Source organism: Perognathus longimembris, chromosome 21, assembly GCF_023159225.1.
Source record: "Perognathus longimembris pacificus isolate PPM17 chromosome 21, ASM2315922v1, whole genome shotgun sequence".
NCBI classification, from domain to species: domain Eukaryota; kingdom Metazoa; phylum Chordata; class Mammalia; order Rodentia; family Heteromyidae; genus Perognathus; species Perognathus longimembris.
In genome coordinates this window covers 29,932,255-29,944,779 of record NC_063181.1, presented here as the reverse complement: position 1 = coordinate 29,944,779, position 12,525 = coordinate 29,932,255, and the positions used below count along the sequence as shown (strand labels likewise).

At 39.6% G+C, this 12,525-nt stretch overlaps 1 protein-coding gene across 2 annotated transcripts in view; it reads left to right on the top strand.

Moving 5' to 3' along the window:
* Nucleotides 1-9,936, top strand: part of Polb (DNA polymerase beta) — a 35,611-nt gene extending 25,675 nt beyond the window's left edge. For both annotated transcript variants that reach the window (XM_048330506.1, XM_048330507.1), the window contains exons 10-14: nt 1,166-1,236; nt 2,354-2,440; nt 5,573-5,637; nt 6,677-6,816; nt 9,688-9,936. In XM_048330506.1, coding sequence (XP_048186463.1) covers nt 1,166-1,236; nt 2,354-2,440; nt 5,573-5,637; nt 6,677-6,816; nt 9,688-9,782 — 458 coding nt within the window. In that variant the 3' untranslated portion in view covers nt 9,783-9,936. The remainder of the gene's footprint in view (nt 1-1,165; nt 1,237-2,353; nt 2,441-5,572; nt 5,638-6,676; nt 6,817-9,687) is intronic.
* Nucleotides 9,937-12,525: the final 2,589 nt, after the last annotated feature.

Genomic DNA, 12,525 nt, shown 5'->3' with positions numbered 1-12,525 from the left:
CTCTACTGGTAAGCCACATTGTCAGCTGAATTTTTGTGTTTTTAAACTGTATATTGCTTTGAGTAATGTGAGAAATCTATGGGTGCCTATCCTGGACATGAGTCATCCTTTTGTCTAGTACATCCATGATGAATGTGCTACCCATCCACTAGTTATTCTGTAGCCATCTTGGCTATTAGATCTCAGCTTGACTGTTAAGTAATCATAGTGCATGTGTCCTATTTTATTTAATAGTGGCCCTATAGCTTTCGCGTAGTGATGCTGGTAATTCAGATATGCCAAAGAGAAGCCACAAAGTGCTAAGTGGAGACAAAACTTTATGGTCTATAGTTCAAACAGCTGTATATAACTTTTCTGAAGTTACATGGTTGTAAAGAATAAACTGAAGGGCTGGGAATATGGCCTAGTGGCAAGGGTGCTTGCCTCGTATACATGAAGCCCTTGGTTCGATACCCCAGCACCACATATATAGAAAATGGCCAGAAGTGGCGCTGTGGCTCAAGTGGCAGAGTGTTAGCCTTGAGCAAAATGAAGCCAGGGACAGTGCTCAAGCCCTGAGTCCAAGGCCCAGGACTGGCAAAAAAAAAAAAAAAAGAATAAACTGAAACCTAAGTCATTATAAAGTGCTTTGCTTTTATCTGTGATCATGTAGTAGTAACTTACTGATGTTTACAATGAGTTCAGGTGTAAGATTTGAAATAAGCTTTTTGGTTAATTTTTACAAAGTTAGACCTTATTATTTATAGTATAGATAGATAGATAGATAGATAGATAGATAGATAGATAAATGAAGAAAGAGAGGGGGGGTATGCATGTACGTGCATGTGTATATTCCTAAAGCTATTTTTAAATATTCCTTTTGCTGTTGAGTAGCTTGGTACATTTTAACATTAGGAACATTTTACAGTAATGCAACAACTTGTATGCAATATATAGTCAATTACTATTGTTATTCCAGATTCTGCTGTCTCTATCAATATACCTGAATAGTTGGACAGAAAATTGAAATCTTTTAAGTAATTCTGAATATGAAGCATAGTGAAGTAGAAAGTTAGCCTATAAGAAGTAAGGCTCTTTTATGTGTGTCTTCAGTTTGGTTCTCTGTTTGTCTAAATTAGTGGATCTACATTGAAAAAAATCCCACACATATTTTTTGTTATCATAGGTGCAGAGTCCAGTGGTGACATGGATGTTCTTCTGACCCACCCAAACTTTACCTCAGAGTCAACTAAACAGGTACCTCCATCTTACACCCAGGTCACTCTTATACAGCATGTTATTTGCGCATTTAAACAATGTTTTATTTTGCTTTGTTTCAGTGCTGGGGAAGTTACTCAGGACCTTGCACATGTTAAGCAATTGGACTGTACCACTGAGCTGCATTCCTAGCTCATAAGTTTTGTTTTAATCTTTCTGAGAAGTTACTTATCTATAGTGTTTTATGCTGATTGAATTCTGTTGGAAGCAGTTTTTATGGGAAGAGATACATATTTTTCTTGAGGGATTGTTGAGATTGTCTAACATCGAAAAGATAGGAAATTTTAGAAATATTTCCAGAATTACTTACTGTCTATCTGATATGTTTCAGAAATACTCAAGCTTAATTAACATTTAGGTTTTCAGGGGCTGGGAATATGGCCTAGTGGTAAGAGTGCTTACCTTGTATACCTGAAGCCCTGGGTTTGATTCCCCAGTACCACATATATAGAAAATGGCCAGAAGTGGCGCTGTGGCTCAAGTGGCAAAGTGCTAGCCTTGAGCAAAAAGAAGCCAGGAACAGTGCTCAGGCCCTGAGTCCAAGGCCCAGGACTGGCAGAAAACACACACACACACACACACACACACAAAAAAAAAAAAATTTAGGTTTTCATTAAAGGAATATTTTTCTATTAAAGTACTGAGACTCTTCTTTTAGAAAACTTGTAAAGGAAAAGACTTTGGAATTTTGGAAGACATATATATACACACATGTTTACACACATATGTTTGTATATGTACATATACATATATTTATAAGCATATATATATATTTTCCCAAAGATAAAGAAGATATCTTTCAAATAGATAAACTAGAATTATTCTTGTTTTGGGTATCATAATATTGGTGAAATACTGATTTCTCAAAATGTTATTTTATAAGATGGACTTTTTCTTAAAAGAGAAAGGTCATTACGTAGAACTTAAAAAAATTATATATATACACATATATAAACCAACATAAAACCTAGGGCCTTAGCTCAATGGTAAAGCACTTTCTTATAAGACCTTGGGTTTAATCTGTCCTTCCCCCCATTTTTTATTTGCTGTAATAGAATATTTCTTCTTTTCTTCTTTCTTGGTTATAAATCTGCAGCCCAAGTTGTTACATCGAGTTGTGGAACAGTTACAAAAGATGCATTTTATTACAGATACTCTGTCAAAAGGGGAAACAAAGTTCATGGTAAGTATTAACTTGACTTAAATACAACTCTTGAAGACTGTTCAGTAAGCATTCTGAATGTATTACTCCATAGTAGCTTTCTATTACATTCAACAAATAGGCTATCTGAATCTTTTGGAAAAAAATAATTGGCCCAGGGTGGATGCAGATGGTTCATGCATGGAATCCTAGCTACTTGAGGGACTGAGCTCAGAAGATTCAAAGTTTGAGGCCAGTTTGGACAGACAGATTTACAAGACTGATTTCTCAATCAGTGACTGGTTGTGGTGATGGGCATCTTATCATCATAGTTACTAGGATTGGGAAGATCATAGTTACTGGATAGCCCAGAAAGAAATGTCCTTGAGACTCTGACTCAACTGAAGAATCTAGGTTTGATGATATACACCTGTCATTAAACAGCTTTGTTAGATGTGACTAGTAGTAGAGTGCCAGCTATGAACAAAAAAGCCAAGCAAGAACTCAAGACCTTGTGTTCAGCTCCAGTATCCTTAATTTAGATATTCTATAGTTGCCTACATTTTTGAGAATATGAGCTTTTTGAAATGTTGAGAGTTTTAATATTTTCAGAAGTATATAAATCTTTATAGGCCTGGTTAATAATGATGCCTGGGTGCTGTCCCTGAGGTTGTTGGGTTTTTTTTGTTTTTGTTTTTTTTTTTACTCATAGCTAGGAATTCTACCAGCTGTTCCTGAGTTGTTTTTGTTGTTGTTTTTCTTTTTTGCTCATAGCTAGGGATCTACCATTCAGCTAGACTTCTGGCTTTTTTAGTAGTCAACTAGAAGACTCATTGGCTTTCCTACGTAGGCTGGCTTTGAGCTAAGATCCTCAGATTTCAGCCTCCTAAATACATAGGATTGCAGATGTGAGCCATCTGTGCCCAGTGTACTTCATATTTTTTATTGATGCTCTTGAGTACTAAATAACTGTCATGTAGAAGAACTGGAAACCAGCAAATCTAGAATTCCTGAATCTTGCAGTTATTTTCTCTTAGGTGCATTTTATTATGTAAAATAAGAATTTTTCTGTTATTTATTAAGAGTTCTCCTAACTTGTGAAATAGTAAAGTGCCTGTAAAAGCTTAATCAGCATCTTATTTGTTAAAAAGCACTCTAGTTCCACTACATTCAAATCAGATTAATTTGGAGACAAGATTGTGTCTTGTGGCAAAGGAAAAGTGAATGTTGATGTATTTATTGAATATATATATAGTTATGGATGTAGATTATATAAGAATCTTACTCTGGCTTGGTTACTGATTTATTATGTGATATCTGGCAAATTGATTTACCTTCTGAGGCCTTAATTTCCTTATCTGTAAAATGATCATGTTTGGTCAGGCACCTATCATCTGTGAGGCGCCCTGGGTTCCATCCCCAGAACTGCAAGTGATGAAGTCACTATCTTTGCCCTGTGTCAGAGGACTGTTATGCAAATCTAATTAAGAACGGTACTTAGAAATGTTTAGGATTTTGTACAAATATTAAATGTACAAATAAGAATTTGTATAACTTAGAAGATATTGTATCTTCTAAGAGTTGTACAAAATGCTATATAGGTAAAAAGTTATCATTTGTTTGGAAATAGGTCTGAAGGAATAGGTCAAAACCTGGTAAGATTAGAATGGGGAATAACAGAAGAAGGAGGTGATATGAAAGGAGAGTGAAATGGGGAAAATGAAAACCCAAAGTTCATAAGAAGATGCATTCAGTCAATTTAGTTCCACTTCTGTTTTTTGGGGGTAGTTCAGTGAAGATAAGAGTTTCACAGACTTTCCAGCCTGGATTTGAACCTCGATCCACAGATCTCAGCCTCCTGAGTAGCTAGGATTACAGGCATGAGCCACCAGCTCTCAGCTCTTTCTGTCCTTTTGTGCTGATAATTTTGAGATAAGGTCTTGGTTTCTGCTTATGTGTACACTATGGCCATGATCTGCCTAGTTTTGACTTCCAATTGTAAGTAGAATAACAGTCACATACCACCTATATCCAGAGGAAGGAGTCTCTTAAAATTCAAATTCTCAGCTTTCCAAATAGCTAGAATTACAAGCCATCAGTGCCCTGGAGGATATTCAAAATTTGGTGATGGTTATAGCTGTTTTTGTATATGTATAAGTTGTTGCCTAGTCTAGAAAAAATGACAAGGCCAACTTTGAAAACTATAGGGGTATAATGAAAACTTGTAGAGGAGAAAGAAAATGGTTCTATAATTTATCTTTTATATTCATTTTCCTTATTCTCCTTCCCCTTCTGTCTTGTCTGTCTCATAATTTGTGAGAAATTTCCTTCAATTTCTACTTCTGTTATCATATTTAAATCTTTCCTGAACATTGCTTTTCTGAAGTATTCTGTGTCTATTTCATGGATCAAAAAATCTTTTATTATCTGAGAATGTTTTTGTTTGTATTCTTATTTTACCATTATTTCTTCCAAGATGCTTTTTTTATTTGTTTGGTCTCTGTCTTTCATGCTTGAGTGTTTTCCTTGACATTAATTTCCTTGCTTAAAACCACACAAAGAACAGTTTGTTTTTTTGGCCAGGCCTGGGCCTTGGACTCAGGGCATGCACACTGTCCTTGGCTTCTTTTTGCTCAAGGCTAGCACTTGGCCACTTGAGCCACAGTGCCACTTCTGGCCGTTTTCTGTATATGTGGTGCTGGGGAATTGAACTCAGGGCTTCATGTATACAAAGCAAGCACTCTTGCCATTAGGCCATATCCCCAGGCCAAGAACATGTTTTTTAATAATTAAAACCCTTGTTTGGTGTCTACTATAGTTCTGTGAGTATAAAGAGAAGTTAGTGAGGATACTACTTAGTTGAAAGAGCTCAGAATTCTAAAACTGCTGACATTTTTTTTTGCCAGCCCTCAGACTTGAACTCAGGGCATGCGCGCTGCTCTAAGCCTCTGTGCTCAAGGGTAGCACTTTACCCCTTAAACCATAGTGCCACTTCTGCCTTTGTCTGAGTAGTTTATTGGAGATAAGACTCTCCTAGACTTTTCTTCCCGGGCTGGCTTCCAACCGTAATCTCAGATTTCAGGCTCCTGAGTAGCTAAGACTTTTTGTAAGCATTTGGTTAAAATTAAGCCTTAAGTTTAATAATATCTTTATTCTTTAAAATGTCTGTTTTAGGGTGTCTGTCAGCTTCCCAGTAAAAATGATGAAAAGGAATATCCCCACAGAAGAATTGATATCAGGTATTACTTGAACTTTGTTGCTGGCCTGTTTAGCTTGTCTGTCGGTCAGTCCATCAATCTCTGTCTGTCTGTCTGTCTGTCATGTTGGTGATTAAACACACAGAGCCTAATGCAGGCGCTCTACCACTGAGCTACAGACCCAACCCCCAAAACACTTCAAATCATATAAATTTTCCACCCATCTTTCTTTTAAACTTCAGTTTAAGTTACTATATATATTTCACAGTACACATTTTAACCTTCACAATGATGAAAATTATCATTCTACTCTACATAGCTTACGAAGACTATGAATGTTAACAATAAAACTATTTCTTCCATTTTGGGTGATATGTACATTACTTTCTTTTTCTTCAGTAACATCTGTTCCCTCTTTCACTCTCATTCTCTCCTTTACATCCTGACCCATCATGCGTTGCTTAGTTCACTTTCATCAATGTCCAATGTAGCTGATGGTCCCCTCTGCTATATTATTATTGTTATTTTTTTCACCTGCTTTCCACTCATTCTGTGCCCTCCTCCTAGCTTCCCTTGGGTTTTCCACCCATCTTTAACTGTTTCTCTTTGATTTTCTATCTCAATCTTAATTTCTCCTTTTCCTCTTTATTTTCTTCTTCTCCCTTCTCTTTGTTTTTATTGGCAGTTTGGGGGCTTGAACTCATATCCTCATGCTTGTTAGCCAAGTACTCTACAGTTTGAACTATGCTGTAGCCAAATCCCTGTTTAGTCTGAAGGGTTATGTTCCTGCCAATTAGAACATTTAGCCTGAAATATGTAAAGAATAAAAACTATAGGGGGAGGCGTGGGAAAAATGAGGGAGGAGGTAAGAAATTGAGCTTTTGCTTTTTTCAGAGCAAAACTCTTATCAAAGCAGTCTGCAAGGTTGGGTGATTTTAATGATCAACCTAGTAATAATCTCCTCCTTATGATATTAGATTATATATTTATATTTTAGGTATTTTGTTCCTTGTTTTTGGTTGAAGTCCTATGTTTATTAAATTTCATATATATATAATAGAAGTATCTGCTCTTTTTTTAGATTGATACCCAAAGATCAATATTACTGTGGTGTTCTCTACTTCACTGGCAGTGACATTTTCAATAAGAACATGAGAGCTCATGCCCTAGAAAAGGGTTTCACAATTAATGAATATACCATCCGTCCTTTGGGAGTTACTGGTGAGTCTTTGTGACTATCCTTGTCATCTGGAGAGAATTTTATTTTATTTTATTTTTTGTCGGTCATAAAGCTTGAACTTGGGGCCTGGGCGCTGTCTCTGAGCTCTTTTGCTGAAGGCTAGCACTTTGAGCCACAGTACCACTTCTGGTTTTCTGATGGTTAATTGGAGATAGAGTCTTGTACACTCTTCTGCCCTGGTTGGCTTTGAACTACGATCCTCAGATCTCAGCTTCCTGAGTAGCTAGGACTATAGGCATGAGCCACCAATGTCCAGCTGGAGAGAAAATTTTTCTCGAAGATATTTTAGGTGAACAAATTTAGTTTTTGTTAAAATGTTTCTATTGACTATGCAAGTTAATTGTAGTCCCTCAATCAAGGAAAGGCATTTCCAGGCCTTAATTCATGGGTGTTACTCAAAGCAAGTTATTTCTACTTCTACTAGAATGGTTAAATCCTTCCTCCTATGATGATCATTTAAAAAAGTATATTCTGAAAGGTTTGTTTTGGTGTCTCCAAGACTTTTGAGACTTGGTCTATTACCTTTTATATGTGTGTGTGCCTGTGCTGGGGCTTCTTTGCTCAAAGTTGGCACTCCACAACTGCTCAACAACTTGAGCCACTTCCAGCTTTTTGGTGATTAATTAGAGATAAGAGTCTCACAGACCTTCCTTCCTGGGCTGTCTTTGAACTGAGATCCTCAGATCTCATCCTCTTGAATAGCTAGGACTACAGGCATGCACCACTCTCTCCTGACAGTATATAACTTCTGAGACTCAAGTATGTTACTTGTTAGTGCCCCTTAGACAGGTTGGAGGATACTCAGTGGTAGAGCATATAGTTGGCATGCCAAGACCAACAAAGCAAAACAAAAGAAAATCAGGGTACTTTGACTCCATGCTTTTCTGATTTATCCTTTATGCTTAATGGATCTTGTTAACATTTGGCAGACTGTTATATTATGATTTACTCCTCTGCCTAGGAGAATGAATTTTTGCCATTGTGTCCTAAAATCATGAAATAGGGGATTCAGCATCAGAGACTAGGACAGTGCTTCCCTTATTTCAATGTGCATACCCTGAATGTGTATATATTGCAATGTGTATGCATGTCACTGGGTCTTGTTTTTTGTTTGTTAGCTGGTCATGGGGCTTGAACTCAAGGCCTGGGCACTGCCACTGAACCTCTTTGTGCTCTACCACTTGAACTACAACACCACTTCGGGCTTTTTCTGAGTTCATTAGTGATAAGAGTCTCACAGGCTTCCCTCCCCAGCATGGCTTCCAACCATGATCCTCAGATCTCAGCCTCCTGAGTAGTTAGGATTACAGGCTTGAGCCACTAGTGCCTGGCTTCTTTGGTTCTCTCTCTCTCTCTCTCTCTCTCTCTCTCTCACCTTCTCTCTCTTTTTCTCTCTTCCCTCTCTGCTCTTTCTCCTCTCTCATCTTTTTATTCCCCCCTGAACTGAGGCTTGAACTTAGTGCTTTCCCATTTGAGCCACAACTCTACTTCCAACCTTTTACTGGCTTATTGGAGAGAAGACTCACTCACATACTTTCCTTCCTAGGCTGGTGTTGGGGACTCAGTTTTGGCCTTGGTGGGGGAAGGGCGCCAAGAGCGAGTCGCTGCCCTTCCCCCAGCCCTGGGACAGTGTAACAGCGAGTCCCTCCCACCTTCTGGCCTCAACCGGAAAAGAAGCCCCCCCGCCCCTGGGGGGCGAACACGTGCGTGTGTGCCACCATGATAGGGATTGTCCAGCCCACAAAGGAAGTTTCATGACATCACCTGATGGGCAGCCTGGCTTAGCCAATGGCCCAAGTCCTTCCCTTTCCCGCCATTACCGCTATATAAAACCCCCTCCCAATTAAATCCTTTGAGACCTATTCAACCATCCAACCGTCTCCCCATTATCTTTGTCCTGCGGCTCCTGACACATTATGGGGTGCTGAGGAAGGGATTTCGGCATCCCACTTCAGCTTAGAGCTGTCCGGTAAGGACACGCCTTATTCCTTCTGCCAGTATGAGGGGTAGGGCGGAGCTTCTTCCATAGAATCGAGGTTCAGGCATTTCCCTGGGAGATAGGGGGGGGGAAGGGGTCCTAGAGACCCCAACATTTGAGCATCTCCTCCGGAGAAGTGAGGAGAAGGGGTCCTCAGAGATCCCGACAGGCTGGCTTTTGAATACTATCCTCAGATCTCAGCATTCTGAGTAAATAGGATTACAGGTGTGAGCCACCAGTACCCAGCCTGTTTTTCCTTTGTTTATTAGAGACAGGGTCTTACTGTGCAGCCCAGGCTGGCCTGGAAATCACCGTCCTCCTGCTTCAACCTCTTGAGTGCTGAGATTACAAGTGTGTACCTATCACACCCAGCTCAAGATTCCATATTTCTAGAAGGTTCTAGATAATGCCTATACTGTTAATCCAAGAACCACATGTTGAGCTTCAAAGGACCTAACTAGAATTCTCATATAATGCATGATGACTGCAGTAGAAGTCCAGTAGAGGGGAAAATCATAAATTAGGGTGACTTCTATGATTATAGTTGAGATACTCAGGTTTTGTTTGTGGCACAGGTAGCATATATTAACAAATACAGAACCCAGAAGCTCATATGGGAGGAGGGAAGCGGTGAATATCTGATTTTAGGGGCTTGCTTACTGTTTTTCCTTCTTTCCTTTTTTTGTGGTGCTAGGGATGGGACTCAGGGCTTTTATGCACACTGTGCAAGCATTCTTCTACTGAGCAATAGTCTCAGCCATGTAACTATTTGCTTTTTCTTCTGAAAGCAAGTCCCTTACAGCTTCAGTCCTGAACCCTTGGTAACTAAATTCCAAAAATGGTTCTTAAAATACATTTCCTTTTTCTCTTGTAGGAGTTGCTGGAGAACCCTTGCCAGTAGATAGTGAGAAAGATATCTTTGACTACATCCAGTGGAAATACCGTGAACCCAAGGATCGAAGTGAATGAGGCCTATTCTTCCTCTCAGGCACAGCCCAGTAGGAGTCGTAATTTATTTCTTAACCTTTGCTTTGTAAGGGTCTTTGGTGTTTTTAAATGATTGCTTCTGTCCCCATACTTAGCTTGTACTATAGTCAATAAAACTTCTTGTATTGCTATTGGATGATGTTCTTCTTAGTAAATGTGTTTGCTTTGAATTTCATTGTTTTTATGATCATAGTTTACTATGGGAGTAGTAGGGAGAAATAAGAAATGAATGATAAATAGAATGATTCCACTACCTTTCCACCCATTTGCTGTATATAATTTGGTCAGTTAAGGTATTTTCAGAGGCTTACCTCTGGAAGATGGTTTAGTATTCTTTACAAACTAAGACCTTCATCATTTCTATTTTTTTTCCTCAGAGTCATAATCTATTTACCCAAAACGACTGTTAACCAGTTCTGTTAAACAGCATATTGCACACCTTAAGCATAAAGTTTCCATTTTAAAAAGAGGTTTATTAAAACATTAATTTAAAGAGAAGATGAAGTGTATTGTTTATTCCTTCAGTGAAATCTGTAGCAGTTTGTTAGAAAGAACTTCTCTAAGCAAAAGCCACTTGTTTAGAAAGTATGGCCTCCTAAACTCCAGACAAATTTAATGCTTGCCTTTCATTGAGGTAACTTTTACCTCAATATAGAAGTAAAAACACCTTGAAAGTCCTGCCTTTCAAACAGAAAATTTATCTAAGTAGGAAAACATAAAAGTTATCAAATGCTAAGTAGAGTTATCAAAAACAAAGTGTGTGAAAATGCTTTCTGCTGAAATGTGAGTTCCCTTTCAATAAATGATGGAAAATAAACAATAGGTATTCACTTTTTTTTTTTTTTTGCTGGTCTTGGGCCTTGAACATCAGGGCCTGGGTGCTGTCTCTGAGCCTCTTTGTGCTCAGAGGTAGCTCTTTACCACCTGAGCCATAGCTCTACTTCTATAAACAATATGGTTCTTAAAGAAAATTAAGTTTTTGCTGTGGTAATTTTCTCTGGTAAAATATATAAATAAGTTTACTTTTTTGCTTTCGGTGGTGCTGGGGTTTGAACTCAGGGCTTTGTACTTGCTAGGTAGACATTTTACTAATTGAATCACATCCTCAGCCCTATTTGCTTTAGTTATTTTTCAGATAGGTTCTTTGATACCCCCACTTCCAGTCCCATCTCTAGTCTCCAGCTACAGAATGCTGTCTGCTCGGTCCTGACCACAGCTGAAGAATATCCTTGCCCCTAATGATCTTTGAATTTCTGTAAACTGCCACCTGTGTGTGGTTCTGACCTACATAAACCCTGCCCCATTGGAGGTTACAGCTGCTCTTGGATCTGACCTTAGCTTAGGACAAGGCAGTTGCTGTGTGGCTGGCTGGCCAAATAAATTCCTTTGTCACCTTTTGTAGGGATCTGATGAATCCCTTTTCCCCTATGTAGGGATCTGATGAATCCCTTTTCCCCTATGTAGGGATCTGATGAATCCCTTTTCCCCTATCTCCTGGGGAAATGCCTGAGCCATTACCAGACTGCTCTAAGCTGGAGTGGGATGCCGAAATCCTCTTCACCAGCCCCTACTGATGCAGGAAGAAGACTTCAGGGAAACGCTGCGATGGTGGAATGTGTCTCAAAATCTTTAATAGGGAAAGGGACTTATACAGAGGTAATGGTGGGAAAGAAAGGGGGTTGGCCAAAGGGCCAGTCATAGGCTAAAGACCATGTCCATCAGGTGATGTCATGAAACTTCCTTTGTGGGCGGGACAACCCCATCATGGTGGCACGCCTGTGTTCGCCCCTCAGGGGCGGGGGGGGGGGGTGCTTCTTTTCCGGTTGAGGCCAGAAGGTGGGAGGGGCTCCCTCCCACACTGTCCCAGGGCTGGGGGAAGGGCAGCGTCTAGCTCTTGGCGCCCTTCCCCCACCAAGGCCAAAACAGAGTCCCCAACAACCTTTGACTATGCATCTGTGGATTTTCTTGACTTCGAGGTCTTTCCAGGTTTTTGATCTGTGATTCTTCAACTCATGCATTCAGAGTAGCTGGGATCATGAGAATGTGCTATTATGTGTGGCTTGGAGGTTAAGATGGAATCTTGCTGACTTTTTGCTTGAGCTAGTCTTGAACCACTTTTAAATTTTTTAAGTAGTATTGTGGGGTTTGAATTTGGCCTTCTACCTACCAGGAAGGTACTTTACCATTTGAGCCATTCTGACAGCCCTTTTGGTATTGGTTATTTTTATTTATTTATTTTTATTTGCCAGTCCTGGGGCTTGGACTCAGGGCCTGAGCACTGCCCCTGGCTTCCTTTTTGCTCAAGGCTAGCACTCTACCACTTGAGCCACAGCTCCACTCCCGCCTTTTTTGTTAATGTGGTGCTGAGGAATTGAACCCAGGACTTCATGCATGCAAGACGAGCACTCAACTGCTAAGCTATATTCCCAGCCCGGTATTGGTTATTTTTGAGTTATAGTCCCAGCCCGGTATTGGTTACTTTTGAGTTAGTTTTTTGGACTTTGATCTTCTTATTTGTACTTTTGTATGGCTGGAATCATAGGTATGGCACATACCTTGTGATGAAGTCTCAAGAACTTTTTTTATGGCCAGGCGCTGGTGGCTCATGCCTGTAATCCTAGCTACTCAGGAGGCTGAGATCTGAGTATTGCAGTTCAAAGCCAGCCCAGGCAGAAAGTCCCTGTGAGACTCTTAGCTCTAATTAACCACCAGAAAACTGGAAGTG